The sequence below is a fragment of the Amia ocellicauda genome, chromosome 19, assembly GCF_036373705.1.
Source record: "Amia ocellicauda isolate fAmiCal2 chromosome 19, fAmiCal2.hap1, whole genome shotgun sequence".
Lineage (NCBI taxonomy): Eukaryota > Metazoa > Chordata > Actinopteri > Amiiformes > Amiidae > Amia > Amia ocellicauda.
This window is the reverse complement of record NC_089868.1, coordinates 25,278,743-25,305,866: the sequence shown is the minus strand read 5'-3', so window position 1 is coordinate 25,305,866 and position 27,124 is coordinate 25,278,743. Positions and strand designations below refer to the sequence as shown.

The following is a 27,124-nucleotide window of genomic DNA, read 5'->3' as shown; positions in this document are numbered from 1 at the left end:
TGTTCTGAAAGAGTACTATCCCCCATCTATCAGCATGCATGGACCACTCTGTGTTATTCTGCATTATTGTTTCTCTATCTGCCATCGTGCAAAGTGTTGTGCAATATAATGCAAACGTGAAAAAAAAATAAACAAATGTCTCGAAAAACATGTGCTGTTTGGGATTTTTTGCTAAATGCACAGAAGACACCTGTACAACTGAAAAGTGGTATATCACAGAGGAACTACCAATCTCCGGGATCATTGAATCAATGTAAATTTAAATTAGTATGCATAATTAATTAGGAACGAACTGAAAGCAGCGCACTAACTGGAGATGATCCCGTGGTTAGTAAGCAGCTCCGTACTAAGTTAATTGCAATTTACCCATTATTATTATTATTATTATTATTATTATATACTGAAAAATATATAATGTTGACACTGTAGAACTGAGTCTTTTTCTTTAGTTAACCCAACTATTAAGGTTACTGTGTTCCAGGCTTGTAAAAATAAGATTACTGTTCTACATAACACAACTACAAGGGGATGTTTTATTTTGTTTATATGGATTAATTGTTAAAAAAAAGGGTTTAATTCAATTCTATACACTTTTTGAATCGATTTTGTGGGTAGTTGGGCCTCAAAGATTTATGATGTTGATCAAGTGGGCCTTGGAATGGAAAAGGTTGGGAAGCCCTGGATTTTATTATTATTATTATTATTATTATTATTATTATTATTATTATTATTATTATTATTGTCCTTGTAATGTAAAATAAAACCAGCTGTGTCTGATGTTTGAATAAATCTGTCGGGATGTGTTTCCCTGACCAAGGCCCTGAATCTCAAGGGCCGCCTGGGTTTCTGCTGCACCGGCGTGGGCAAGAGAGATCCTTCTACTCCTTCACCCCATTCCTTCTCCTTCTTCTCCTCCTTCTTAAACATCTTCCCCTCCTGTGTTTATCGTCTCTTCTCTGACAGCCGAAGGGGTCTGTCTGAGATAACGATCAGCCGAGACCCGAATGCAAGGCTGAACACAGAGCATGTGATTGGCAGAGTTGTGGTTTTTAATATACTCTATATAATTACGTTTCTGTGTCCGACCCGCGCCAGAGTGGGTTCTGCAGACGCACTCAAGCCCTTCTTTGTTTTCGCTCCGTGTTGTTGTAATAAAACAGGATGTGTGTTGTTGCCCAGGGGTCCCCAACACCACTGGGGCTGCAGAGTCCAGTCCCGGCCCGGCTGCCAAGTACAACAGCCCGGTGCACAGACCCGGCCAGCGGCTTCAGGCTGTCAAAACACAACGGCTGCTGCAGTACTGATAGCGAGGGTTTGAGTTTTTTTTTTCTTGCAAAACCATTTTAGGGGGATTTGAACCGAAGTGGAGAGGAGAGCAGAACCCAGACTCATACATGTGTGCTGGAACAACTCCCCTCGTCATGTGTGTTCAACCAGGGGCGTAGGTTTGGTGTGGGGAGATGTGCATCTCGGGTCCTCCGCAGCTGGGGGTGGTTGTGTAGTTTGTGTAGCTAAATAAATATATAAACCTATTTCCGTCACTGTGTTCTTATCGGTTTTATTCCTTGCGATGCTGGAAATGTTGCGGTCCGGGCGACTGTTTCGAAGCCCTGTTTAAGACTCCTGCACCAGCTGTGTTGTTGCACCTCGTTGCGTGTCGTTGTCGTGCTGGTGGACAGCAGGCCGAGGTGTTCGCTGCTCTGATTGCTGATCGGTCTTGTGACTGAAAACTGTGCAGCTCTGCTTTAGATCGGTCTGCAGGGGAGCAAGACGGAGAAATGTGTTGCCAAGACATTTTATAGCTCAGAAAGAAAAACAGATGAATAAAAGAGTCCCTTTCATGTTTTCTAACACACATGTTCATCTGAGTGTAGTTTATTTTACTTTTAACAAGAACACGGGCACACGCCTGATCCTTTTCAACACCCGTGTGTTTCACCCGTGATATCAAACAGTCTGTGTGCTTCACAGCTACCTTTAACCAATCGGAGGGATGATTAAACAGGGAATGAAAGTTAAACATCCAGCTGTAAACTCTCTCTCACACTCTCTCTCTCTCTCTCTCTCTCCCTCTCTCTCTCAGCAGGTCGAAAGATTATTTTTTTATTCACCGCAGCAGTTCATATGCATTAAGAAGTGAGTTTCTCTCTCTTTGTTTGTGGAACACAATGAAGCCACATCAAAGGCCGGGCTGGTTAAACACAGGTCGGGCCAATTGGACGGGATTGCATCTTAATTGCGGCCCAGAAACGAACTGCCCAGGGACTTTTAATCAGTGGCAGAATAACAACATAACTAAACACACAATCAAATGCGTGGCAGAAGGCCGGTGGAGGGGGGATTCCTGAGGCCGACAAATTGCACAACTCGAGTGCTGTGGGGGCCCCTCTGGGCTCCCAGCTTTGAGGGACAGCTCTCCAATCCGGGGACGGTCCAGCCCCTCTCCTCCAGCACCTTGAGGGCCCCTGACCGAGGCACTGCCCACAATCACCCATCACGGCCCTTCCTGGCCCCTCCCACCAGTCGTTAATAATAATAATAATAATAATAATAATAAGGGTCTTGCCAGAGACCAGTTTCACATGCAGCCCAATGGGAACCTGAGGCTCGGGGCTGTGGGAGCTGGGGGGCCAGGGACCTGGCGCACAGCACAGAGAGACCCTGCCAAGCGGGGGATTACAGGACGTACAGTCTCTCCACACGGCCCCCCGGGACAGGCTGTGTTTAATGCGATTGGTTTTGTGTTGTGTTCCTCCTTAATTCGATGTATTGTGGTAACAGGCTTTGTATAACAGGGCTTAATGCAGCAAAACTAAAGCAACAGGCACTGATTTAAACCATGTGAGTCCGCGGGGCCCCGGGGCCGGAGGGACCGGGCTCAGGTTGCTGCTGAGAGCTGATGTGCCAGCGGGGTTCACGGGGTCTCGCGCTGGAATGGGGGGTCAGGGAGCGCGTCTGAGCTGGGGGTCCTCTGGGGGGACAGAGATACAGTAACTGGAGTCGGAGGTTTTTCTTACGAACTCTATTTTAAGAGCGGGAAATCTCTGCTGTTGAATTTCACAATTAAAAAAATAAGGCATTTCCCCCCCGCTGGGTGATGTGTGATCTTACTGCAGTGGTGTGCGTCCCTGTCCTCTCCTCTCTCTGTCTCTGACATACTGTTTCCTCCAGGGAGGGACTTTTTTTATCGTGTTTCGTAATATCAGGCGTAAGTAAGACTCGGCCGGGTTCCCAGCACCACGTTCCTGTTCTTTCTCTTTTTAAATGCTGGTTTATGTATTTCTGTTTCTCATAATTATTTGTTGCTCTTTAACGGGCAGTTAGTTGCAGTTGTAGTAGTTGTGTGACGCAGTACAGGACCCCTGGGTTCCCCCGCCCCCCGCTCAGTAACGCCAGTCTCTAGTGCTCTTCACTGTGCAGCGAGAGTGGCGGGAGTTGTGAGCGGCCGCTTTGTTTTATTCAAAGAGCGTGAATTGAACCTCACTGATCGCTCCGGCTGCCCTACTTTACCGACCTCCCAAATCCAAAAGGAGGCTGAATAACAATTCGGTTTCCTTGTAGTATTTTGGAAAAGCAGGTATATTGGAACGAGAACAGATAGAGCAAGAAAAAGAACCAGAGCAAAATACAAAGAAAGAACGAACAGAACCCCCAGCCGGTTCGCATTAGCCGAACGCTGAGTGTTTCTGTCAGAGGAGAACCAAGCCATTTGTTTTCCAAAAAGCATTTCCAAATTGGAACGTAATTAAGAAACTTGTACCACATGTTCTGCCCTGGGCCTGGGGGGTGGTGCTGGCCCGGACCCCAGCGACCCAACATTGTGGCAGCACACTGCGTTCACCTGACACTCCGCTGCCGCCCCCCTACTGAGGGCCACCCGGGGGAGAGCGCACACACTGCAACACACCACATACACACAACACAACACAACACTGCGTCACACTGCAGCACAGGAATACAGCAACACAACACAGTAGCACGAAGAAACACACAGCACCACACAGCATCCCGGGACAGTGCGACCCCTTAAGCGGGACCCTGACCTGAAACGTGGAGCACAATGGACACAAAGATAGATATCAGTTTCTGTTTTGTACAACACTGGAAATCAATGAGATAAAAGCATTTCAAATCAGCCAGACACACACACACACACACACACACACACACAAACAGCCCAAGCACACACACAACAGGTGTGACCTGTACCGGCCCCCTTCGGCAGGGTCCGAACAGCCCCCCCACAGCAACGCATACTCACTCTGCCGCCACAACACCCACGGGCTGATCTCTGAACTCCGTCAGAGTGAGGCTGATCACAACAGGGCCAGGGGCCACAGTGAGGGAGACTGGCTGAGTCCCTGGGGATCGGCCTGACCGGAGTGGCATCTCTCTTCCAAACTCTTCTCCTGATGGCCTGGAAACCAAAGCGCAGGGAAAGCTGTGTCACAACAGCATACGGCATCTCTCTGCGGAATCGTTTGGAGTGGTTGTGAAAGTGCCGTGTCTTTTTATGTTTTACCTCGCCCTCCCCGGCGGATCCTCTGGCCACTATCCGAGCCCGGCTGCAGCGTTCGACCCTGACCACGGCGCGCTCTCATTCATCATCGGCTAAAACAATCTTGAAAGTGTTGCTTTTCTACCCTGGAGGTATCTGGGAGGTAAATAATAGAATAATGTGAATAATGAGTGTGTGCTGTACAGGATGCCCGGTAATGACAGACAGACCACTCTGGTTCAGATGAGGCGGGACCCCCAGCACAGAGAGAGAGAGAGAGAGAGGGGAAAACAACAAAGCTGCTTTTGTTGACTGGGAGGCAGACGAACGCATAAGTCTCTTTGACGTGCTGGCCAGATCCCCGCGATCCCGGACGCGGTTAATCAAAAACACCGGCGCAGGGCCCAGCGTGGCCGCAGAACCCATCAGCCTGAGTAAATGTATGCTTTCCGTGCTTCCTAGCATTAGGATGTCTGCTTCTTCAGCAATTTGCAGGACATCAGTTAATAAGCGATCTGGTGCTGAGAGCCCATTAGGAGGCTGTGAAGCAGCTTGTGTTACCGCATGTCAATGGTGACAGATTGTGTTATTGTAGCGATTCTCCGTGTGGGGTCAGAGGTGGTCTGGGTTGCTTTTAGCTCCGCATCTCTATGTGTGTATCCGTTAAATCATTCTTTCTCTCGCTCATTCATGCATTCATCCTGACGAAGGCTCCAAGTCTCAGCCGAGTCTGATCTGATGTGCATCTCGCTGCATGAGACCCCAGCTTCGTAGCGCAGGAGGTCGGATGGGCGGTGACTGACTGGATACATGGCAGAGCACAGAGCATCATGCATCAGCCACGGACACTGAGCAGACCCAGCTTCAATCCGTCGGCCAGGCGGCGTTTAACCAGATATCATATAATAAAGTATCAGTGGGAGTGGAAATGCCAGGTCCGGTGGGAGTCCCACACCGGCGGGCAGGGGGACAATGCCGTGAAACGAGGGTCCGGTGGAGAAGCCTGGTGCGAGGGGAGGAGGAGAACAGGAGTCGCACGCTCCCGAGAGGAGCCTGTCTCCAGGGCTCCTCAGATCTCCTGGTCGATTAAGTGTGCAATCCTGCAGCACTGCACTCGGTGTAACCCTCTGTGCCGGCACCTGAAGACTACATGCTACATTGTAAACGCTACAAACAGGTGTGAATCAGTAGAAAGTCAAGGGGCTTTTTTGTGTCTGTTTACAGCCAGACTCTTGTACACACACACTGTTGTCTAAGAGGAGCCGGAGCACAAACCCGCCCTGAGCGACACAGAGCCCAGGTCTCCTCGGCACAACACGGCACATCCTCTCCCTGGCGCTGAGCTGTGTTTAAATTTGTGTTTTTTCACAGAGGGCAGCTCAGAGCCCTGGCCGACATGACCTATAAACAGAAACGCTTGAGAGCCCAGAGTTTTCATTTGATTTGTTTCTATTGTTGTTTTCTGTAGTTCGCTGGGTGTCAGGGCAGAGCTTCATAAAACAGGCAACGGAATAATAAAATAAATCTGCAATGCAAAGCTTTTCACGCTCTCTCTCTCACACACTCACACACACACACACGCACATTCACACACTTTAGTTGGTGCTCTTCAAGCAGTTCCAGAGTTTGAAAGTGATATAATCAACCATCTGAAGAGTTACATCCAACTTCGACTGCCCCCCCGGAACAAAAAGAAATGCAAGAATGAAAGAAAGCAAGAAAAAGAAAGAGTAAACCCTGAGAGAGGCCTAACAGCATCATTTCATCCTAAACTGAACCAGGTGCCCAGAGCTGAGCCAAGAATCGGGTTTGACACAGAACAGCTTGTAAGTGGATATCTGTGCCAGATCAAACAATGATCTACGAGCAGAGCGGGGCCGCTGGGGGGACGGTTACTATAAAGGTCCACTCTGCTCTCGAAATGGGAAGTGATGACCGTTTAATTCAATCTGCTTGTGTCACAGAGGCCCTGCCTGCAATGAAACCCCGAACATCCACACATCACATCCCTCCCACATGGCCGGAGCAAGACTTTATCATCATTATTGTTATTATTTTTATATTTTTTTTACAGCCTCCTCTCGGTGTCGCTGGGAATCGCAACTGCGTCTTTTGAGAGCAGACTCCCATTTGTGACGCCCCTGTGTGCGTGAGTCTCCTCTTCTGCAGTAAAACTACGCGCGTACAAGAGCCGTGACCCGAGCACTGTGAACAAACAGACGCAGATGTATCACATAGTAAGTAGTCAGTGATAGTTTTTTTGCTTTTTATCTGATCTGATATGGTTTTATGATTATGGTTTTATATGGAAACGACAGTTCATGCCATGAATCCGTCAGGAAACACCCACTTTGTAACCAAACACTGTGAGCTGCGAGCCGTGTCCATTCATCACAGGTCCAGACAGAAATATGACGTGAAGCGCATCCCAGCCACGGCTTCTCAGAATCCTTCCGATGAGAGCGTTAACAGGAAGATGAACGATTGCATTGCGTTTAAGGTGCATTCTTATGTTTGCATTTACAGCTTGAGTGACACACAGCCAGACGCTCCAGTAGACACAACACGATCATCTCAGCAGGATGTTAACCTGCACAGACCCATGACGCAGGCCTAGCCGATATCTTGCTCATGATACATTGTATGTACAAAAATAAAAAAAGCTTCCTGTTCTATGACTAACAGGACAAACTTGGAATGAATTAAAACTACCTGGCTTTACATTTGAGTGTGTGGAGTATGTGGAAGATACTACAGTAACTGACTTAACCCCTCAGCCGTCTGCACAGAGCAGTACAGACTGCACCAGGGGGCGAGGTGAAAGGTCAGCACGTGAGCAGTAGATGCAGGTTGCTGGGCTTGTTAGCGCATTGTTCCCTGACTGCTGTCCCACATGGGAGGGTAATTGGGTTAATTGGCAGTTAATTAGGCTGCATCTATCTACAGACGGGCCAACCACCTGTGACATAAGAACATAAGACAGTGTCCAATCGAGAGGAGCCCATTCGCCCCATCGTGCTCGTTTGGTGTCCATTAATAACTAAGTGATCAAGGATCCTATCCAGTCTGTTTTTGAATGTTCCCAAATTGTCTCTTCAGCCACATCGCTGGGGAGTTTGTTCAGTTTTTGACGCCTCTCTGTGTGAAGAAGTGTCTCCTGTTTTCTGTCTCGAATGCCTTGTAGCCCAGTTTCCATTTGTGTCCCGGGTGCGTGTGTCCCTGCTGATCTGGAAAAGCTCCTCTGGTTTGATGTGGTCGATGCCTTTCATGATTTTGAAGACTTGGATCAAGTCCCCACGTAGTCTCCTCTGTTCCAGGGTGAAAAGGTTCAGGTCCTCAGTCTCTCTGTAGGCCTGTCTCTCCTAAACTGTGTGTATCCTTCCAACTTGTATTCATCCCCATCATTTTCTGTAAGCCATGTTTCTGTCACTCCTACAACGTCATAGTCACACGCCAGCACTGTGGCTTCTAGGTCTAACATCTTGTTTCTTATACTCCTGGCATTGAGGTACAAACATTTCCGGACTTTCTCTTTCTCAAAAGCAGCTTTAAGTTCCCTTTTGTCTACCTGACCAAAATTGACACCTTCAACTGGCTCCAGCTGTCCCACTTAACTCAAATCCTGCTAGTCCTAGACTAAATCACCTTTCCTTCAACCTATTTACTTTCACCAACTCAACAGCTGGACTAAATTGACTTAAATTAAGGCAAACTTCAGACAAGATTAACTTCAATTAAGGCAGTTAAACAAAATCAGGAATGCTAAGACTGTCTGAAACTAGGAACAACAAGATGTCTGACTCTCACCTGTACTGTCCTGTGTCTGTCTATGGCAACTTGTAAATCCTTCTGACAAGTCTGATCATAATCAGTCTGCTCTTTAAACAGGTTCAGAGAAAAATAAAAACACATTGTTCTCGTGTGTGTGGAATGAAGTGTGTTGATGTTGGTTTTTGTTACGCACTCTGGGCCCGGTCTCTGATCCCTCTTTTACACACTTTACGTGTTTATCCTCTGCTCGTTTAGACACACCATTGAAACTTGCTTTCCAGGACCAGCGCAGTGCACTCAGCCCCACCCCCAACCGCTCACCCCAGCCCTGACCCCCAGCCTGACCACATCCCTAAACACAACCCGAAACCTAAAATTAACTCTAAAATACAGCTGGTGGCTGCTGCCTGCAGGGTGCAAATACTGTGGCATCGCTGGAGCTCTTCAGTGAAAGATACATAGATTAGATATATAGATACATTGATTGATAGATTCATAGGTCTATACAAAGATAGAAAAATAGATTGGTTTAGGCTTTAAAATGAACTTTATTTCACAAATCCATGAAACAATAACACGGATAGATAGATAAATAGGTAGATATGCTGTCTAACACGTCGGTCCAGAATCTCCCATAGGTGTTCAGTTGGGTTGAGATCTGGTGACTGTGAAGGCCATAGCATATGAGTTGCATCATTTTCATACTCATCAGACCATTCAGTGACCCACGTGCCCTGTGGATGGGGCATTGTCATCCTGGAAGAGACCACTCCCATCAGGAGAGAAATGTTCCACCATAGGATAAAGGTGATCACTCAGAATCACTCTGTCATGATTTGTAGTGACCCTTCCCTATAAGGGGACAAGTGGATCCAAACCATGCCAGGAAAATGCCCCCACAGCATAACAGAGCCTCCGGACCCCCTCACTGTAGGGGTCCAGCAGTCAGGCCTGTCCCGTTCTCTTGGTGTCCCACACATGCACTCGCCCACTTGTCCAGAACACGAGCCAGTTGAGCATCTGTGTGACTGAAGCTCCTGCCATTTGTGCCCCAATAATGACCCCTCTTTCAGTCACTTAGATCCTTTCCTCTTGACATCTTGATCCAAAATCAAGGTCAGCTGGGCTGCTCAGCATTTGTATACATGCCACAGAGCATGATAGCATGTTAATTGCTTCATTGTATTATGCAGTGCACCTGTTTGGAGGCATCTGCATTCGTTATGTTCCTCCACTCATTTATTCAGGTTTTTCCTTTAATTTGTCACCCGTCTCTATTGACAGACAGAAAGAGAGAGACGATATTCAGATAGATGCTCCCTCTGTGCGGTTCTGTGAAGTCCAGGAGGCCCGTATACGTGCTTGTGATTCGGCCCTGAATCATGTCTGAGTGAAGCGCTGAGGTCCAAGTGGAGAGAGCCCTGGACCGGCACGAAGCCACAACATCCCCCAGCCACGTGCTCCGCTGCGCAGTAAATATTTACACTCCATAATGCGGTAATTGCTGACCTCTGCCCTCACCCTTCCCGCACGCCTGAGACCCTTCACCCACCCCCGCAGCGTGGGGATTGACAGGCCGGCTAATCAGTGGAGGCACGAGCAGCGCGGTGCCATCACCCGCCGGGCCCACCGAGGGAGGGTCTCTTCAGTACCAGAGGGGCCAGGATTTACGGCTTTCTGGAGATTTATTACATTAGCATTCGAGATCTGATCAAATCAAATAGTAATCATATAAAAAACTCTGCACGTGGAGATGAATCAGTGTTTTTTTTTTCTCTTCTCCAGATTTGTGTGCATTCTTGACATGTGACTAACTCGGAGGGAGATGCGAGGGGCGGGGCACGGCAGACGAGAGTATCCTTTCTTGTGGGGGTCGCGGGTCAGAGGAGTTCTGGTTGCCTCGGCCCGGGGGAGTCCGAGCAGGAAGGGGTTTGCAGCTCCAAATGCAATGGAATAAATCATCTTTGCTGCCACAGGGTGGAGGAATACAGGAACTACAGGAGGCACAGAACAGCCATTCAAAATCCCACTAAATTAAACCACAACTTCCTGAAACTGTTTTTGAAGTATAAGAGAGAGAACATAAAAACATGCTTTTGTTCCCTAACGATGCATACTTTTGCCATATTAGTGATGCTCTGAAGAGCTGTCTCATTATTTGCAGTTTTATCCTTGAGGAATCTGTGCCAGTTACTAGATATTGACATATTTGTAAATCTGTATGAGAGGCATTGTGTGTTAAAGTGTGTTGCAGCAGGTGTGGGTGGCAACAGCTTTGACAGGTGAGTGTGTGTGAGAGAGAGAGAGAGGGGGGGTGTTTATTTGTATACAGTAGGTCTATAGGCGTGTTTGTAGGTTTTGTGGGGATAACACAACTCTGTGTTGAAGGACAGGGAGAGAGTGAGCTTTAGCGATTGTGAATTTGAATTGTGTAACGGTATGTGTGGGGAGTTGAGGGGGGCTTGCTCAGTGAATTTCCACAGCAAGCACCGTCCCCGGGGCAGGCACAGCAAAGTTAAACCACAATAAACCTCAACACGGCCCTCCTGGATTCAGATTGCACCGGCGGGGAACCGAGCCCCTATCTGTTATGATCGACCGGCTGTGCAGAAAAACGCTAATGTGATCTACTAATTATATATATTATATCTATATATATATATATATATATATTAGTAATTTTTGAGATTGTTATCGGGTTTTTGCTTATTTTCAAGGCATTTCGCGAAGGGAAATCTAATAAAAACCAGACGAAGCTGAGCAGAGTGGCCCCGCTGCCCTGTCAATCACTGTCAGAGCACGTACGTCCCCGTGTTTCAGGACGGGGAGCTCGTCCACAGCACGGTTTCTGATTCTCAAGATCAGCTGCGCCCCCGGCGGGAATCAGGTTTCTTGGGGGGCTACTACTGGAGAGGGAGAGAGTGGGAGGCAAGGAGCCAAGGGGAGATTTAAACTCCTCCAGCCTGGGAGGGATTGGCAATCAATCAATACAACAATGCTTTGCTCTTATTCAAGTCAATAATTACCTAACGAAAGTAAACCGAAGGTTTGAGACAGAAAATAATGCATCAATTAGCACAGGCACATAAAAATGTTATTTAATTTTGATCAAAAGAGAAACAGAAATACGACCCTTGACTGACCCTCGAGTTCCAGCGGTAACCAGTGCCACTCAATTAAAACTAGAACGATGTAGTGGATCTGTTTTGACACAAGACTACAATATTTAAGAGCTCAATTGAGTATTTACTTTAGGTCTGGACAGTGGAGGACTGCTACCACCTGGTGGAAGATGCTGGTATCTACTGAGATTTGAAGCCACCCACCAGGGAGAGGGATGCCTGGCAAATTGGATATTGACAAACACTCCTCTCACTTGTAAGATACCTCCCGCTCCTGTGATCCCAGCGGAGACACTGGGGACAGGGCAGCTCAGGCAGACGGCTCGCACTCTCTCGCCTGATTGGTTGCCAGACGCTTATTGAGCCGGGGATCTCGTCCAGCTTTTCCCCCCTCCGCTTCGGCGCTGTGGCTGAAGGGAATCAAACCGCACCATAAGACACCTTCTGTATAAACCCTTCACAGGCGGCCACGTGTAATTTCATCCAGTGGCTTCCATTAACAGCACCTGAGCGCATCACTGTACCATCTCAAACCAAAAGAAAGACATTACACACACTTCATTTCCTTTTATATTAACAAATTTATTGTCTGCAAAGAAGCAGGATCAAGAACAAAAATGGCAATTGTGTGTGTCAAGCATGGCTACACAATATCTGCATTTGTTATTTTTATAACTACTACTATTATAGCATCTATGCCAGTCCTACATACTAGGGGTTTGGGGTAGAAAGTTTACCCTCAGCTGTAGTGCAGTGCAGTCTGTACAGAACACAGCTCTACCGCCAGTGACATCAACTCTGCATAAAACACAGAGATGCAGGAAAATAAACTGCTAATCAGACGGATGCATTGGACTCACTACAGCAGAGTGTGGTTATCATCACAGTCGACACTCAACTGCAACAAAGACGTTCATATACAATAAATCAAGCACGGGATTCAAATATTACTCTGATAAACCACAGAACTGGGTAGAAGTATTAGTAGGGATCTCAAACTGTCCTGCTAGTGATAGTTTTCTGATGGTCTACTTTTTACACAGTGCATCTCATAAAGCCAGGGAGATGTAAAGCATGTATTAGGCTTTTTTCTTTTAAATGTTAGTGAAGCTTAGAAAGGTAAAAGTAAAAACAAACGCCCATAAACCTCAGCCCTACCAGCTGTCCTCTACACAAGCGAGAGCAATCCTCCAGCCCGTGCATCGAGAGAGTGAGGTCTTTAAGCACGCGCCAGGCAGAGACGCAGCGGACGCACCCGTGCCGTTGGACCGAAGGCCGGGGTCTGGTTAAAACAGGGGGCCGCCGAGCCCCGGGGGACCAGAACACGAGCCACACCGCCTCCTGCGCAAGGCCTCGGAAAAGCGGGGCAAGTGTACAGGAGATGTGGTTCCCAGAAATCAGCTGAAGGGATCGACTAATTAGTTACCATTTCATTTTTAAATAAAGCTCTCCAACGTCACATAGGGTTCCCCTTCAGGGCACTTCTGGACTCCCTGCCCCTCTTTAATTTTCCACAGATTGTGATCGTTTTGAAGTGCAAGCGCGATGAAGCCAGACCGTGTCCGAACGGGCCGAGGCAAAGCGAACCCAGAACCATCCAGACCACAGCGCCACGACCCCGACGGCTCACCGCTTCTCCAGCTTCTTAAACTTGGCCTCTGCAACAGATACACACATGGACCGAGTCACCGAGCGAGCTGCTCTTGGGCTTCTCCCTCCTCCTTTGTTAAACAATTTTCAAAATGAAGCCCTTGCAAATTCAAGGACAGTGTGATGAACTTGGGTAAAGCCCCAGTTTTGCAGCGATTTCTCCTTTGCCTCCTCCCTTTAGCTCTTATCTAGGACTTCACTGCATCATCCACTTTCCTCTGAACTAGGAGGTGTGCTTTGTATGTAATATGAGCTGTGCTTCTGCACTTTTATCACTTAAATTGTACATTGTTTCGCTTTTGTAATGCTTGTGTAAACCATACGTCTCCCTGGATAAGAAATCATGTCAAGACGTACAGTAGATCACCTTCTGCATGATCTCATAGGGTACCAACCCCCGTTACACTGCACAACTACACACTGCAGAAACACCCACAGAACAAATCGGCCATCTTGATTACCCAGTTTCTTAGAGTAGGTGTCCAGTTTGTAAGCTGCCTGTTCCAGCGCCGTCACCTGCTCTTCGATCTGGTTGATCTGGTCGAGATACGGCTGCAGGCTGGCGTCTGAAACATGCGGAGTAGAGGAGAATAAACCGACCTATAGAAACCTCCCGGGTTTAACTCGTATCTAGAAGAGGAATCCCAGTTAAACTCTCAACAGTAACAAATTATTAAGGTCACTGAGTTTTTTTTTTTTTTTTTTTTTAACCTATACAAACATTAGGTGTTACACACAGGACAGTCTCCTCCTGCTCCACTTCCACACAATATCGATCGCATTTGTTGCGTTCTCGCTCTATTTTAACCTCATGTCTGTGTGCGATTGCTGCAGTTCACAGAGCTCACATTTCTGGTTCAGGTCCTGCAGGTTGCGGCTGATGTTGATCGAGATGTCCTTCATCTCCATGTACTTCAGGCTGGTCAGCTTGTTCATGTTCTCCAGGAGCTTGTAGTCTTCGCACGTGGCTGGACAGAGAGAACACAGTTAGAAGACAAAAACAAAGAAACTAGGGGAAAGCCATTTTGTTAACCAAGGCTTTTCGTTTCTCCCAGGGTTTCTCCCGGCCAAGATCGGAGTTGCTCTTGCATGGCGGCATTGGCACTGATGTCAGAGCCCACCATGTGTCCACTGTGCTGGGATGCGAGTGCCGTGCCTTCATACGAGCGCTCCCTCACCTGTGAGTTCTCCCTGCAGGAAAACGGACATCTTGTCAAACATGTCCCTGCACAGCTCGTTGATATCAGGGTCCGCCGGCTCAATGGCCTCCTCTGCAGTCTCCACACCGCCGTCATCTGCAGAGCGAGAGAGAGAGCGAGTGTGAGTTCAGTAAACGGACTGTTCCTGTTTTTGCGTTTCTGTTCACTGAACAGATTCAAATAACCAAGCACACATCAGGAGAGAGTTGCGCAGTTATTGCAGAGGGGTTTGTGGGGGCCCTGCTTTTACAGCGACCTTCAGCAGACATGAGATCTGTCCGAGTGCCGTATAGGGAAGCCACTCTAGATACATTTCAATACCTCTAATGGCATCACTTATACCTAGTGAGCCTCCCTGACACTGTGGGTTAGCAGGGCAGCTCACTGACACAGAGCTATCAGGGCAACTAGCGGCAATGAGACTACAATGCATGGATGGATGGATGCAAGCACGCATGCGCACTTTGAAGTCAAGCATGCCAACAGCTCTATCACAGGTGGGTGACGTCATTTAAAACATGACACACACAACCGAGCAACATGTAAAACGACAACACAACAGCCCACACAGCTTCGACACAGACGGTGCCCTGCACTTGACACGGCTGTGGCTCACTGTTACTGCCGGGCTTCTTGTGCGCGGCCGCCGCAGGGTCGGACCCGGGCTCCCCGCTCGGGTGCTGCTCGGGGTGCGGTGGGGAGCTGGAGCTGGATCCGGCTCCGGCAGCCGGCCCGGGCGCTCTGCTGCTGCTCTCCATCCCGTCTGCTTCTCCTTCTCTGGCCGCCATTTCCCCCCGCTTCCCTGTCACATGACAGAAGCCTCCTTCACGTGATTTGTGTGCCCAGTGACGTCACCGTACAGGAGCTGCCCACGCCTTTTAAAGAGGGGCGACCCAGCGCTCACTCTATTGTTCATTAAATATCATATATAAAACAATATGCAAAATCTGTTCCCAGTCCTGCTCATGGGGATCGGTGTCCATTACAAAATTACAAAAATGATATACTTTTATATTCAACCTGTCATCTCCAATGGTGTAAAATGATTAATTAGCTCTAATTAGGCCAATTATTCATTAAAACTAGCAGGACACTGGGTCCCCAGAACCAGGACTGGGAACCACCAATCAAGGGAAGTTAGACACAGCAGTTTAAACTGACACCACATGCTCCAGGGGTGTCAGACTCCAGTCCTGGGGGGGCACAGTGTCTGCTGGGTTTTGTTACAGTCCAGTTTTGTAATTTGGTCTCATTAAACAATTAACTGGATATATCTAACGTTTCTCTCCTGACTCTGACGTGTTCTGTGGGTTCAATGTTTTGAGTCGTCAACAAAGTGTAAGATATGAGCAATGAAATCTTTAAACAGCTTAAGATAAGCCTGAATAAATAATGAGATTAAGTAATTGGGATCTCCTGTTGGAACAAAAACCTGCAGACACTGTGGCCCCCCAGGACTGGAGTCTGACAGCCCTGGGGTATGTGGTGTCGGTTTAAACCAGTGGTTCCCAACCCTGGACCTGCAGGACCCCCTAACCTGCTGGAAGCACTCAATTACTTAATTTACCATTAATTGCATTAATGATTTCCTAAATCAGAGCGTTTTGTATAAGTTAAATATAGAATTGTATAAAAAACTTATTTGAAAAAAAACGTATTTTATTACACAATTCAAATCTAAGAAGATTGTTACTTCAATTAAGGTTCAATTAAGTAATTGAGAGCTCGGTTGGAACAAAACCCAGAAGGTAGGGGCTCCTACAGGACCAGGGTTGAGAACCCCTGGTTTAAATTGTAGATATTGTACTCATGTGTTAAAAAACATCCGTTGATTTTAAATGCGTGTTACTAGCAAAGACAAAACTGACCCTTACATCTATAAGATACATTCTTGTCGTTCAGCCACATGCTTTATTTCCATGTGTTTATTTAGGGCTCAAACACAGATCAATCAATCAATCAATCAATCCCTTTAAGATACCTACACCGGTGAGCCTGCACCTTTAAGGGCTGGGCGGGGCGCCGTGACGCACCTCCGGTCGCTGGGAGCCTATCAGCGCGGGGTGTGTGCGGAGGACCCGCCCCCTGACGGCAGCCTATCGGCGCAGGGTGTGTGCGGGGATCGCGGACTGTCAACATGGCGGCGTGCAGAACCAGGCGTCTGTGCGCTGGAGCCCCGTACTAGTGACCGACGCGCCCCGACGAGCGAGCCATGGAGACCGAGGAGGAGCAGCACATGACCACGCTGCTGTGCATGGGCTTCCCGGACCCGGGCGCCATCCGCAGGGCCCTCCGCCTGGCCAAGAACGACATCAACGAGGCCGTGGCGCTGCTCACCAACGAGAGCCCCGGCCTCGGGTACGGCTACGAGCCGATGGAGAGCGGGCCCGGCTCGGGGTCTGGGCCCAGCGGGGACGGGGAGGGCGGCGGCGGGCGAGGTGGCGGCAGTGGGAGCGGGAGCGGGGGCTTCGACCCGCCGCCCGCCTATCACGACGTGGTGGAGGGCGAGGTGAGCATTGATTTACTGCAGTGAACTGTGGCGCCAGCATCCCGGGCAGATGTGCGGTATCCAGCTGTCACCGGCAGCGCGACAGGGAGGGAGAGAAGGCTGGCACAGCGGCTCCATTATTCATGTCTGTAGGGTAATGTGTACAGGAGCGCTTTCCAGCAGCACAGTGAAGGCGCTATAAGTAATTGTGTCAATATGCCATCGGGCTGTTCGTGCCCTCATGCCAGGGCAAACGGGAGCCGGGTGGGTGGCGGGGCGCAGGCGAGTTTCCCTTCTTGCAATTAAATGCTATGGATGTTTCAGCTGTTCAGTCGGGGGAGATTGTGATCTGCAGGTGGTTGATTGAAATTATAGCGCCTTAACTGTGGAACAGGCCCTCTAAACAGCAGCCCAGTGCAGGGATTGCAACAATATTGGCATGAAGGGATGAATGGAAAATACAAATGCAATTGTAATTGAGAAGTATAAAAATGTATACTGTGTACCAATACAATTTTGGGAATGGGATTTGTATTATGATGATGATTCAAGTAGTGGGATAGATTTCCCTAATGTGCTTATACATTTTTTTTATAGGGACACTTCTCTAACCTGGTCTACAAAACTGTTCTCCTTGGGTTTGAGTTGGTTGAATTTTAAACCTAGTTACGCCACCCTTGTCATGCTATATAGTAACAAGCATCATCCAGCAGCAGTCTGATGCACAACAGAGTGAGCGGGTTATCTATTCAGGATACACATGCACTTGGCGGCATTATAGTGCTGTTTTATGACTGCAAACACGCCATGCACTAGATATTTAAGGATAATTTAGAAAGTGAAGTGGAGAAATAAACCCCAGTGTAAGTGACATGCAGGCACATCCAAAATGTCTTCCTCTGCTCCAACCACTGAAGACAGAAATCGCTGATTTGGTGTTTACAGACTGAATCGTATGATGTTTATTAAACTACACAATACTGACACCTGAATGGTTGAAGCTACCTCTATACCTGTTGGTAGCTTCTTTTTAAAAAACTGAATATCAATGAAAACACTTTTTGTACTTCTGTCGGGACAGAGAAGTGAAGGGGCTTCTCTAGAGAAGCAGAAAATGCAGTAAATAATTACCTAACTTACATATGTAAGTGTTATATTACAAGCACTGTACACTGCAAAACTAGCAGTGTATTCTTGTTTTTGCCAAATGTATTTATTTGGTTTGCTATTTAAATAGTTTCCTCTGAGTAATGTATTCCTACCACACCTTCCTGTCCCTTACAACACCCTTTCCTTAGTTGGCTAGTAGGTACATGTTATAAGGCTTATGGATTACAAAAAAAAGGTTAATTTCAGCTGTAGAGGGAGTACTGTTATCTGTAGACTTTTTGATTGGAATCAGTGATTGTTGGGGGGGGTTAGAGAATATTAAAAATGAAACGCTCAGAGATGGGGCTGTTTCTGTGAGTTGCAAAGTGAAGGGTACCCCCCCACCCCCCGGGTGTCCCACACAACACCTGAAATCCCTAATCTGCTCAATTATCTTTGACGGCACCCGAGTGTTCCTACCTGTCTTACCAAAGAGCTGTTATTAATGCAATCCGGTCATCGTCCTTGTCATTAACAGTGTGGGGGGGGGTGCTTGCAGAAAAAGCGTGTTCTTCCACCGCATATTTACCTACGATTCCCTTGGCGTGGGGATGGCGTGTGCATTAATTCTGATAAAAAGCTTTTACTGGAACCAATTTGCAATCTATGCATATGTATTTGTCTGGGAGGCCTTTGAGCAGCTAAACATAGGACACGCCTCAAGCTATTGCAGAAGAGCCACGAGCATTTAATAAAGGAGCAACGGTCCGGCCGACCAACAAAGTGTCGGGTCTTCTGTGAATCGGGACATGCGAAGTGCTACGCACAGGAATGCCCTGAACGCACCTGCCGAGACTCGGGTGAACAGGTGTTCTGGTGTCTGAACACAGGAGCTTAAAACGGTCCCTGTTACAGTACAAGGACCTCAACCATAAAATAAACCTGAGATAAAGTAAATCAGTAACACAGGAAGTGTGGTCTTTCCTTTTCATTTTTGTTGTTGCTGATTTGCAAGCTGTCATTATTAATTAACCTTTATTAATGGCTCTTTAATTCTTCACCCTGAGGAAGAGGGAGTGCAACACTAGTGCATCCTTATTGTAATTACACTCAATGCTCTGAAGTTACCACTTGGTAGCCAGCGCTGCAGTCACACTGAGAATCGTCTGCTCATGTTGCATGGCAGTGCTGTGTGTTTTCACTTCATTAATTTCTGTGTTTGTTTTTGCCATTTAAACGTGTCGTAGGTCACGAGCAGAGCAACCGCTGCTAAATATAGCTGTGGAGTCACAGTGCTCCTTGCAGCAGCCCAGGATGGTGTGGTATGCGTAGTAGTGGTGCTTAAGATCTGCGACCCGTCGCTCCGCAGAGCCGTCAACACTTTGCCAACTCGTCCAACTAAGGCAAAGCGCTCGGTGCTGCTGCTCCGGAAACAAACGTGCCAACTGCCAGACACCTTTCCTTTTCGATGTCTGCTGCTGCTTTGATGGATGTTGGAGTTGTTCAGATGCGTGTTCAAAGGGTGGTTAAACACTACACAACTTTTTTTGTGTATTTGTTGTTGTGGTGGGTTGGCAGTTGGCACTCTTCTAAACTCTCTCAGTTGGTGTGAATGAGGTCACTATCCATTTGTATTCAGTTTTGATGAGGAGGCTCTTTTTCCAGGTGCTGTCATGTACGTAGCTTCCCCAAAGGAGAGGCAGGGGGGTAACGTATTGATGTATTGATTTATTTTTCTGAAAATCCTCATTAAACATGCTACGGCCTTTCACAACGAGTGGCAGGGCCACGCAGGGGGAGACCACATCTGAGTTTGTGCAAGGGGCAGGTTTTGACATTGTATGTAGCCGAACATACCAGGAGGACAAAAAACGGTCGTCTTTAAACACTGATCCACGAGTGCCTGGGTCGTTGGTTTGCATGTCCCGTTCTGTTACCATGAAGGGTAATCAATTACTTTTACTGATATACCTAGGATGTTGGGCGAATTAGTTTAAACGTGCACTGCACAGATATCGGCAGACATCACCTGCGTGCCGCTCCTGGCCATTTCCCTCCCAAGGGCCACGGATCATTACCCCTGTCGTACCTGTTTAGTCTGGCTTTGTCCTTTTTGTCTATTTCAATCGGTGAAGAATGCTGCTTTCCTGATGTCTAAATCAGGACTTTAAATCTTTCCCAATGAGCGCAGGACCGCCGAGCCCAGACCCACGTCTTTATAGACCAGATCGGGTATCCTGCCATTTCTCACTGCCCCCTCACTCGGTGCCGCAGCCTGCACTTCGGGATTGTATTCCTCCCTCTCTCTCTTTCTCTCTCACTGTCCTTTCTTTCTCTTTCCGCGGGTCGTCGGGCTGGGAGACGAGAGTGTGTCGAGGCCACCTATCACTATGGAGACCCAGGCGCGCAGCCCGTCTCTCGAGGGTGACCTGCCCCCCAGCCGCCACTCTCCTTTAAGAAGTGCCTCGTCTCCTGGGGATCTGGGCGAGAGGCGGGGGGAAATGGATTGATTAATTGCAGTCAGACAGATCGGAGGGGGGGCGGGGGGACAAATATTAAAAACAAACTGAGTCATTCTTCCATTACTTGCTTTAAAAGATGTATTTCTCCCAGGGCAATGATTGCTCGTGAAATTGATCCACCCGATACTTCTCCATCGAGACTATTAAAGCATCAATGTCGCTATAAAGACTCTCATTAACCTGCATTGGATGACGTGTAGGCCTGGCGTGTGTGTCGTATGTTAGCGGTTCTGGTGCAGTTCACTGAAGTCCAATGTATGTGTGGGGGGGTCTGGCTCCTTTCCATCTTATTTGATTATTTTGTTTTTTGTTTTTGGATGGATAGAAATGACCGAGAGGACCTTGAAATAGTCTATATGACAATATATATGAGAAACGAATCTCTGTGGCTTTGGTTTGATGGATGCCATTTAAATGAAAAGGCAACTTGCTAACAAGGCCGTCATTATCTCACCCAGCTGGGATGATAGTATCACATAATTAACAGGTGTCCACGGTGGACTGAAACAAAACAATGAACTTTTGAAGGTACGGGATTTATGGTAATTTCTCTGCTTGTCAAGGATAAACGTCAAACAGAGAGAGCTTGGAAATATGATTATTAAAGCAAACCCACACCCACAAAGTGCCGCAAGCAGTGATTTCTCAGAGTTAAATACATTGTTTGTTTCTCGTTTTTTCCAAGGTCATGTTTAGAACAGATTCTCATGGACAGCTTTTTATTTCTAAATTTGAAATGCATTATTAAGGTCCTGCTGCTCTCTAGCTTTGCCCTCATAAACGGCAGTCCTTAGTGGAATGTGATTTGATCAGCCTTGATGTGCGTGACTCTAATACGGTCCTGTCTGGGTGCCCCTAAACGCGCCATGGAGTCATTAGTGGAAATAAACAACTTCTATAAAGGCATGCTCTATGAGTCGGGGAATTGACGACGCTTATTTGTCATTCTGGATGCATCTGCCAGACGTGGAGATTTCTGTGTGTGTTGATGACAGGACGTCTGCATTGCTTGTACCAACAGCCCCGCCGCCGTTCTCTCGGGCCGATGTGGTGCCTCACGCGTTTCAGGAGGTTGGAATTTCCTCGACTCGGGATTGGAATCGATCCATATGATTATATTGCACCCTGACATTCCCTGCTCTGTTGTTCTTGTGTAGTTTTACATGCTGATGGATCATTGGTGTTTATTATGAGAGCGGAGCAGAGAAACAGTTTGGCGTCTCCGATGATCATCTCATTCGGCCGGAGAGGGCTGCGTTTGTAACCCCTGCAGTGCATACTTCAATGTGTATTTCTTGTCCTCCTGAAGGGCGTATTGCCCCAGGGCTGGTCTGGAGCTTTTGCATCCGATTACTAACTTCCCCGCAGCGCTCACCCCACCGCCCTCCGTCCTGGAAGCCGTGTTGTGCCACTGCATCCCAACGGCCACATGCTGCAAGTCCAGAGTGCCAGTTAATCACCCCTTTGCGACATCCACGGGCCGCTGCTTTCGTAATCGGCTAGACAGAGGCCGTATGCTGGCAAACGTTATTCAGCATTGCTCAACTCTTGGCTCTGCTGCGCAAGCTTATCTGGCTTAATATATCGACTACACACATTTTTTATATTTTTTATTCCCAGATTCCTGTCCAGCAGGAATGTTAAATTGTGCAGCTGTTTGTAAGACAGTTTAGTGGTCTTGCTCAGTTAAACAATATTGATTTTTCATTGTTATGCTCTGAGGAGCCTGCAGGGGAGAAAGTAAACGTATACCCCCCCCCCCCCCCCCCACTACACTCACTGGTTATTGTTGTAGCACTGCTGATGAGGACAAAACTCTCAGTGGTGCATCCTTGAAACGAGAATCGTTGTCTTGGAAATTGTGATTGATTGGCTGGGGGTGAGAAGTGCCTTTTCCCTCTGCGGTGGTTTCAGATGGCAGTGTTTGTGTTTGGTTTGTTGTGTTGGATCTGGAAATAACGCCTCTCGCTCCAGCTTGTGTTTTGAGGAAGCTGGCAAGCTGGCCTCGCCGGGTCACGTACTAAATGCTGATAACTTCACTGAGAACAGGAAGTAGTCTTTGTGAATATGCACACCTGCAAATTACTGTAGTGCTTTTGACGGGGGCGGCGGAGATTGTAGAACTGTCACCCAGTTTTGCAGGGAAATGAAACTTGCTCTGCAGTTGCATCCATTTCAAAGCATAGTCTTTAAATTGCTCTGCCACAATCACTGCTTCATCTTTCGTTTTATATCTTCAGCCAAAGCCCTAGACTTGTCTCTGTTCTGACCTCTTCCCCCTCACTCGGTTTCTTCCAGAGGAGCAATGACGAGAACGGGAACTGCTCGGGGGGGAACATCGAGTTTCCCACCACCAACCTGTACGAGCTGGAGAGCCGTGTTTTCACCGACCACTGGTCCATCCCCTACAAGCGGGAGGAGTCGCTGGGCAAGTGCCTCATTGCCTCCACGTGCCTGGCAAGGCTGGGTAAGCAGCCTCCCACACCCGGAGTACACAACGCTTCTGAACTGTGTCGGCCTGTTCAGACACTTGACACTTGACTGATTTGTTCCTTTGTACCTTTATTATTGTTGTTTTTGTGCTTGTTTTCTGATCTGTAAGACTTCTGCCGAGACTGGCTAAGGTTACAGGTTTATTGTTTGTCTGTGTTTTTCTTTTCCGAGACTTCCTTATCAGATGAGCATGTTTTCTTTCGCCTGTGACATTGAGAAATAGAGGTCATTCTTTTTATGCAAACGTGTTTCCTGGTCTGCAGGCCGAGATGGCAAGCTTCAAGATTAATTGACACCATTATTATTATTATTATTATTATTAATATTATTGCCATTAATCTCTGTATTTGCCTTGCCTTTATTTGTCTAGCCTTGCTCTGGATAGGTGCGTGATTTTGAGACGCTACTCCTGCAGTTCTCGTGTGTGGACAGGTGTCCCTGGTCGTCCTTGTGTGTCCCCAGTTGGATGCGTTTGTGCTCGGTCCCCAGATCCCTGCCTCTAATCCCATCCTCCTGTCCCGTCCGCAGGTCTTGCTGACGCTGATGAGAACTGTAAACGATTTGTGGACAGATGCATGCCTGAAGCTTTCAAAAAGGTATGGACTCTTCCCTGGTCTGATCTGGCCTGTCACTCTCTCTGAGGTCTCGGAGTGTCTCGGGTGTCACATGGGTGCCTGGTTAGCCATACTCTGGTTGTTTTCGGGCGCCGGGCCGTTCTCACTGTCGCCCTCTTCCCTGGCAGCTGCTGACATCGAGCGCTGTCCACAAGTGGGGCACCGAGATCCACGAGGGGATCTACAACATGCTGATGCTGCTGGTGGACCTAGTGGCAGAGAGGGTCAAACAGGATCCCATCCCCGTGGGCTTGATGGGGGTGCTGACCATGGTACGGGGGTCTTGTGTCGCCGCGGGGGTCTCCAGACGATGTGACACTCTGATGTGGCCAGTTTGCCACGTCAGAGTGTTTTTAGGGAAGGACTGCCTTTAGATGCCGTACTAACCCTGCCTCTCCCGCCGTCCACAGGCCTTTAATCCTGATAACGAGTATCACTTCAAGAACCGCATGAAAGCCAGCCAGAGGAACTGGGCCGAGGTGTTCGGGGAGGACAGCATGTTCGCCGTGTCGCCCAGCTCCAGCTACCAGAAGGTTAGCGCTTCATTTACACCCCCCACCTCTTTGTCATCTAAATATTAGACTATTTTCTCTATATATGTGGTGGGCCCCTATACACAACACGCTTCTGTTTGCAATGAGACAGAATGGGACAAAGAAAAGCAGGTTTTTATTCTATTAAAGTACAAGCATAGTGAATCATGTCTTTATACAGCAGGTCTGTGTGTCTGTTCCACCCACAGAGCTGTACTGAACACAGTTAATGTCATCTTGTTGTACCATCTCTATCACTCGTGTGTCCAAGATCTCCCCTCTAACGGAGGACAAATAGTAATGCAGACGAACCGCTTTTTCATAGTAATATACAAACTTTGTCCAATAGAAATGGGCCACCCTGTATATAACTATAATAAAGTTATGTTGCAGCCTAACCCCCAAATTATAGTGCTTAATTGTGGTTCATTCTTCCTGCTACATATGGCATCTAAGTTTCGTCCAAATCACTGACCAATCAGCATCCAGAAAACATAATCATAGGGTAACTAGAGAGATAAATAAATAGTCTATATTCTGCTGATCCAAGTAGGTCAGCAAGTGATTCCTGAGTGTCTGGGGTTCGAGTCCTCGTGTGTTTCTGGGGGGGAGATTAGCCTAATTGGTTCCTAGGCTGGGCTGAGTAACTTATTGCTCAAGATGTCTCTTGCACAAGCGTTGGGCGGTATTAGTGCCCTGTGAGGGAAGCTCCCAGAGACGGGGGGGACGCGGCCAGAGCCGGACTTACACTTTATGTAACTTCCCTGAGTTTGTGCCAGTTAGCCTGCTGCGTAACGTCGGGAAGATTATCAAATAAAAAGGTTAAATCTGCTTTACTTGCACAAGACTTTTAACACACGAAGGCTTCGAACAATGCAACTGTTTTTATTTTTTTAAGTATCAAAATGATTAAAAAAACTAATTGCTATCAGAGCCCCACACGATGCCGTACCCTGTGACAGAGGCTTCCCTTTGTCCTGGTTTGGTCACGAGGTCTCGGCCACCTCCCCCCCCGTTCACCATAAACCGCAGGCTTCTAAATACAGACGGTTTGTTGACTGATGGTTTGTGCCATGATCACGGTGTACACGCTTGAAATAGGGTTCATATGTTCATGCTTTCAACGAATCATGTGAATTGATTCCCCCCCTCCGAGGTTTTAAAGACCGGCGGAAGGCAAATGGAATTTTCTCTTGAAGATATTGAAGATCTTGACTGTTTTTTTTTTCCCTTCTTCCTTTCTTTGTTTCTGACACAGGAGCCCCATGGCTGGCTTGTCGATCTGGTGAACCGGGTGAGTGTCTCGGCGTTTCTGCGCCCGGCCCCCTGACCTGCCCCTGCCCTTATTGAGTGCCGGACACGAGTCCCCTCCTCACCCAGGGTCAGACCTCGGCTGGGAATGAGTTTCCTAGCAGGAACGATGGAGCCTCTCGTTTACATCACTGATAGAAAATAACCACCCATTGTCCCACTTCCCATGAGCCTTTGTGGGTGGACCGGAGGGGAGTGAACGGAGGGAGGTTAGGGGCCGGTCAGGGTTCGGTCTCGCATCTCGCACGGGGCGCAGCAGGCGGTCAATTGTCATGTGTGAGACTCTGGCGCCAAGCCCTCGATTGTAACGTTGATTCTCTGTTCCAGTTCGGGGAGATGGGAGGCTTTTCTGCCATTCAGACCAAGCTGAACTTGGAAGACATCGAAATTGGGGTGAGTGAGGAAGTTGTTCTCTTGGGGGTTCATCTTTCCAGTTGCCCCCAGTGAGTCCAATGGGCATCCTGGCCATGTTGTGTTCTGTTCCGTTGTTGACCTTTAACCCCCTCCTGTCAAGCCAGGATTTACACCATGACTCCGCCTCCCTGTCTGTCTCCGTCACTGATAAATCCCACGTAGCAATCGAGCTACGCTGCCTCTCGCCTCTTTTAATTTGTGAAAGAAAAACAACCTCTGCTTCCAGTTCAAGTCACAGCTGCGTCACTAATTATCGCAGCTGCTCGGGGGACACAGTCTCGATCACCCCAGTACATCGGCGAGGGAGATAAACGGAAACGTGATTTTAATAAATAATTAATTGTTGGAGGATTCATTAGCTGGATAAATGACTCCGCAGAGCTGCAGACACCAGTCCGGGTTTCACAGACGCTCGCGCATCGACACACTTCAGGAAACAGATGAACATTTAACACTAGTTCCCTCTGATTTCACACAGTCTGGCACCGATACCTCCGGGATGAACCGTCTCCAATCTTCTTAGGATGCCTTGTGCCACACGGAGCTGTATCTGTTGTTGTTTTTATGATCTGTGCTGCGTGAGTGCAGTGAGTTCCCCGATGATCAGCCTGTACTCAGAGGTGTGTGTGTTTGTTTCTCCAGTGCGTCTCAGCCCTGGTCCAGCCCCTGGGCGTCTGTGCGGAGTACCTCAACTCCAGTCTCATCCAGGTACGTTCTGCCCTGAGCATGTGATGGTTAGTGGAGGACAGCGAGGACGCACGCTCCAGTGCTGTTGTGTTGTGTGTGGTGGAGATCTGTGTCTTGGCTTGGGCAAGAGGGCAGCGCTCTGTGCCGACGGGCTCTTGTATCTTGTGATTGTCTAAACCCTGGTGTGTTCCTCTGCAGCCCATGCTGGACCCGGTCATCCATAAAATGATCACCTATGTGCAGAACCTGGAGGAGAAGGACCTGAAAGACAAGGTACCGTGAGAGAGCAAGGCGCACTTTGACCTTTGACCCATGGCAGAGCGACCCGGGAGCAGCAGCCGCCTTCGTATACTGTAGAAGAACATACTGTGGTAATCCCTCCCTTCTGACGGCTCCTGTTTTCTTCTCTGCCCAGCGGCTGGTCAGTATCCCGGAGCTGCTGTCCGCCATCAAGCTGCTGTGCATGAGGTTCCAGCGCGAGCTGGTCACCGTGGTGGACGACCTGCGGCTGGACATCCTCCTCCGCATGCTGAAGACCCCCCACTTCAGCGCCAAGATGAACTCCCTGAAGGAGGTGAGGGGGTGTAAATACTGTCGGCCAGTGTGGATGACCGCAAGCAGTGTGTGTGGGGTTTGACCCGTACCCTGTGGGGCAACCGTAGCTGCAGAGAGGGATCAATCCGTCAGCCCAGTTCAGACGCCCCTGACTTTAATTCTGAGTAATGCCTACTTT

At 48.2% G+C, this 27,124-nt stretch overlaps 2 protein-coding genes across 4 annotated transcripts in view; one reads left to right on the top strand and one right to left on the bottom strand.

Annotated features, from left to right (window-relative positions):
* Positions 1-11,952: 11,952 nt before the first annotated feature.
* On the bottom strand, positions 11,953-15,101 carry bloc1s2 (biogenesis of lysosomal organelles complex-1, subunit 2). The gene is made up of 5 exons (XM_066692260.1): positions 14,857-15,101; positions 14,220-14,336; positions 13,890-14,009; positions 13,503-13,607; positions 11,953-13,049 (listed from the first exon to the last, which is right to left on the bottom strand). Exons 1-5 carry the CDS (start codon positions 15,026-15,028, stop codon positions 13,018-13,020), a joined length of 546 nt encoding a protein of 181 aa, XP_066548357.1. The 5' UTR covers positions 15,029-15,101; the 3' UTR covers positions 11,953-13,017.
* Positions 15,102-16,347: 1,246 nt separating this feature from the next.
* The window catches only part of usp24 (ubiquitin specific peptidase 24), a 34,779-nt gene continuing 24,002 nt past the window's right edge, over positions 16,348-27,124 (top strand). For all 3 annotated transcript variants that reach the window (XM_066692171.1, XM_066692170.1, XM_066692169.1), the window contains exons 1-10: positions 16,348-16,749; positions 22,638-22,806; positions 23,361-23,428; positions 23,575-23,718; positions 23,857-23,979; positions 25,238-25,273; positions 25,618-25,683; positions 26,347-26,412; positions 26,590-26,664; positions 26,807-26,965. In XM_066692171.1, the coding sequence (XP_066548268.1) occupies positions 16,453-16,749; positions 22,638-22,806; positions 23,361-23,428; positions 23,575-23,718; positions 23,857-23,979; positions 25,238-25,273; positions 25,618-25,683; positions 26,347-26,412; positions 26,590-26,664; positions 26,807-26,965 (1,203 nt within the window). In that variant the 5' untranslated portion in view covers positions 16,348-16,452. The remainder of the gene's footprint in view (positions 16,750-22,637; positions 22,807-23,360; positions 23,429-23,574; positions 23,719-23,856; positions 23,980-25,237; positions 25,274-25,617; positions 25,684-26,346; positions 26,413-26,589; positions 26,665-26,806; positions 26,966-27,124) is intronic.

Coding starts and splice junctions, on each gene's coding strand:
- bloc1s2 (XM_066692260.1), bottom strand. CDS start 15,028: ATGGCGGCCAGAGAAGGAGAAGCAGACGGGATGGAGAGCAGCAGCAGA. Junction 14,337..14,856: donor CAAGAAGCCCGGCAGTAACA/GTGAGCCACAGC, acceptor CTCGCTCTGCAG/ATGACGGCGGTGTGGAGACT. Junction 14,010..14,219: donor CCTGCAGGGAGAACTCACAG/GTGAGGGAGCGC, acceptor CTCTCTGTCCAG/CCACGTGCGAAGACTACAAG.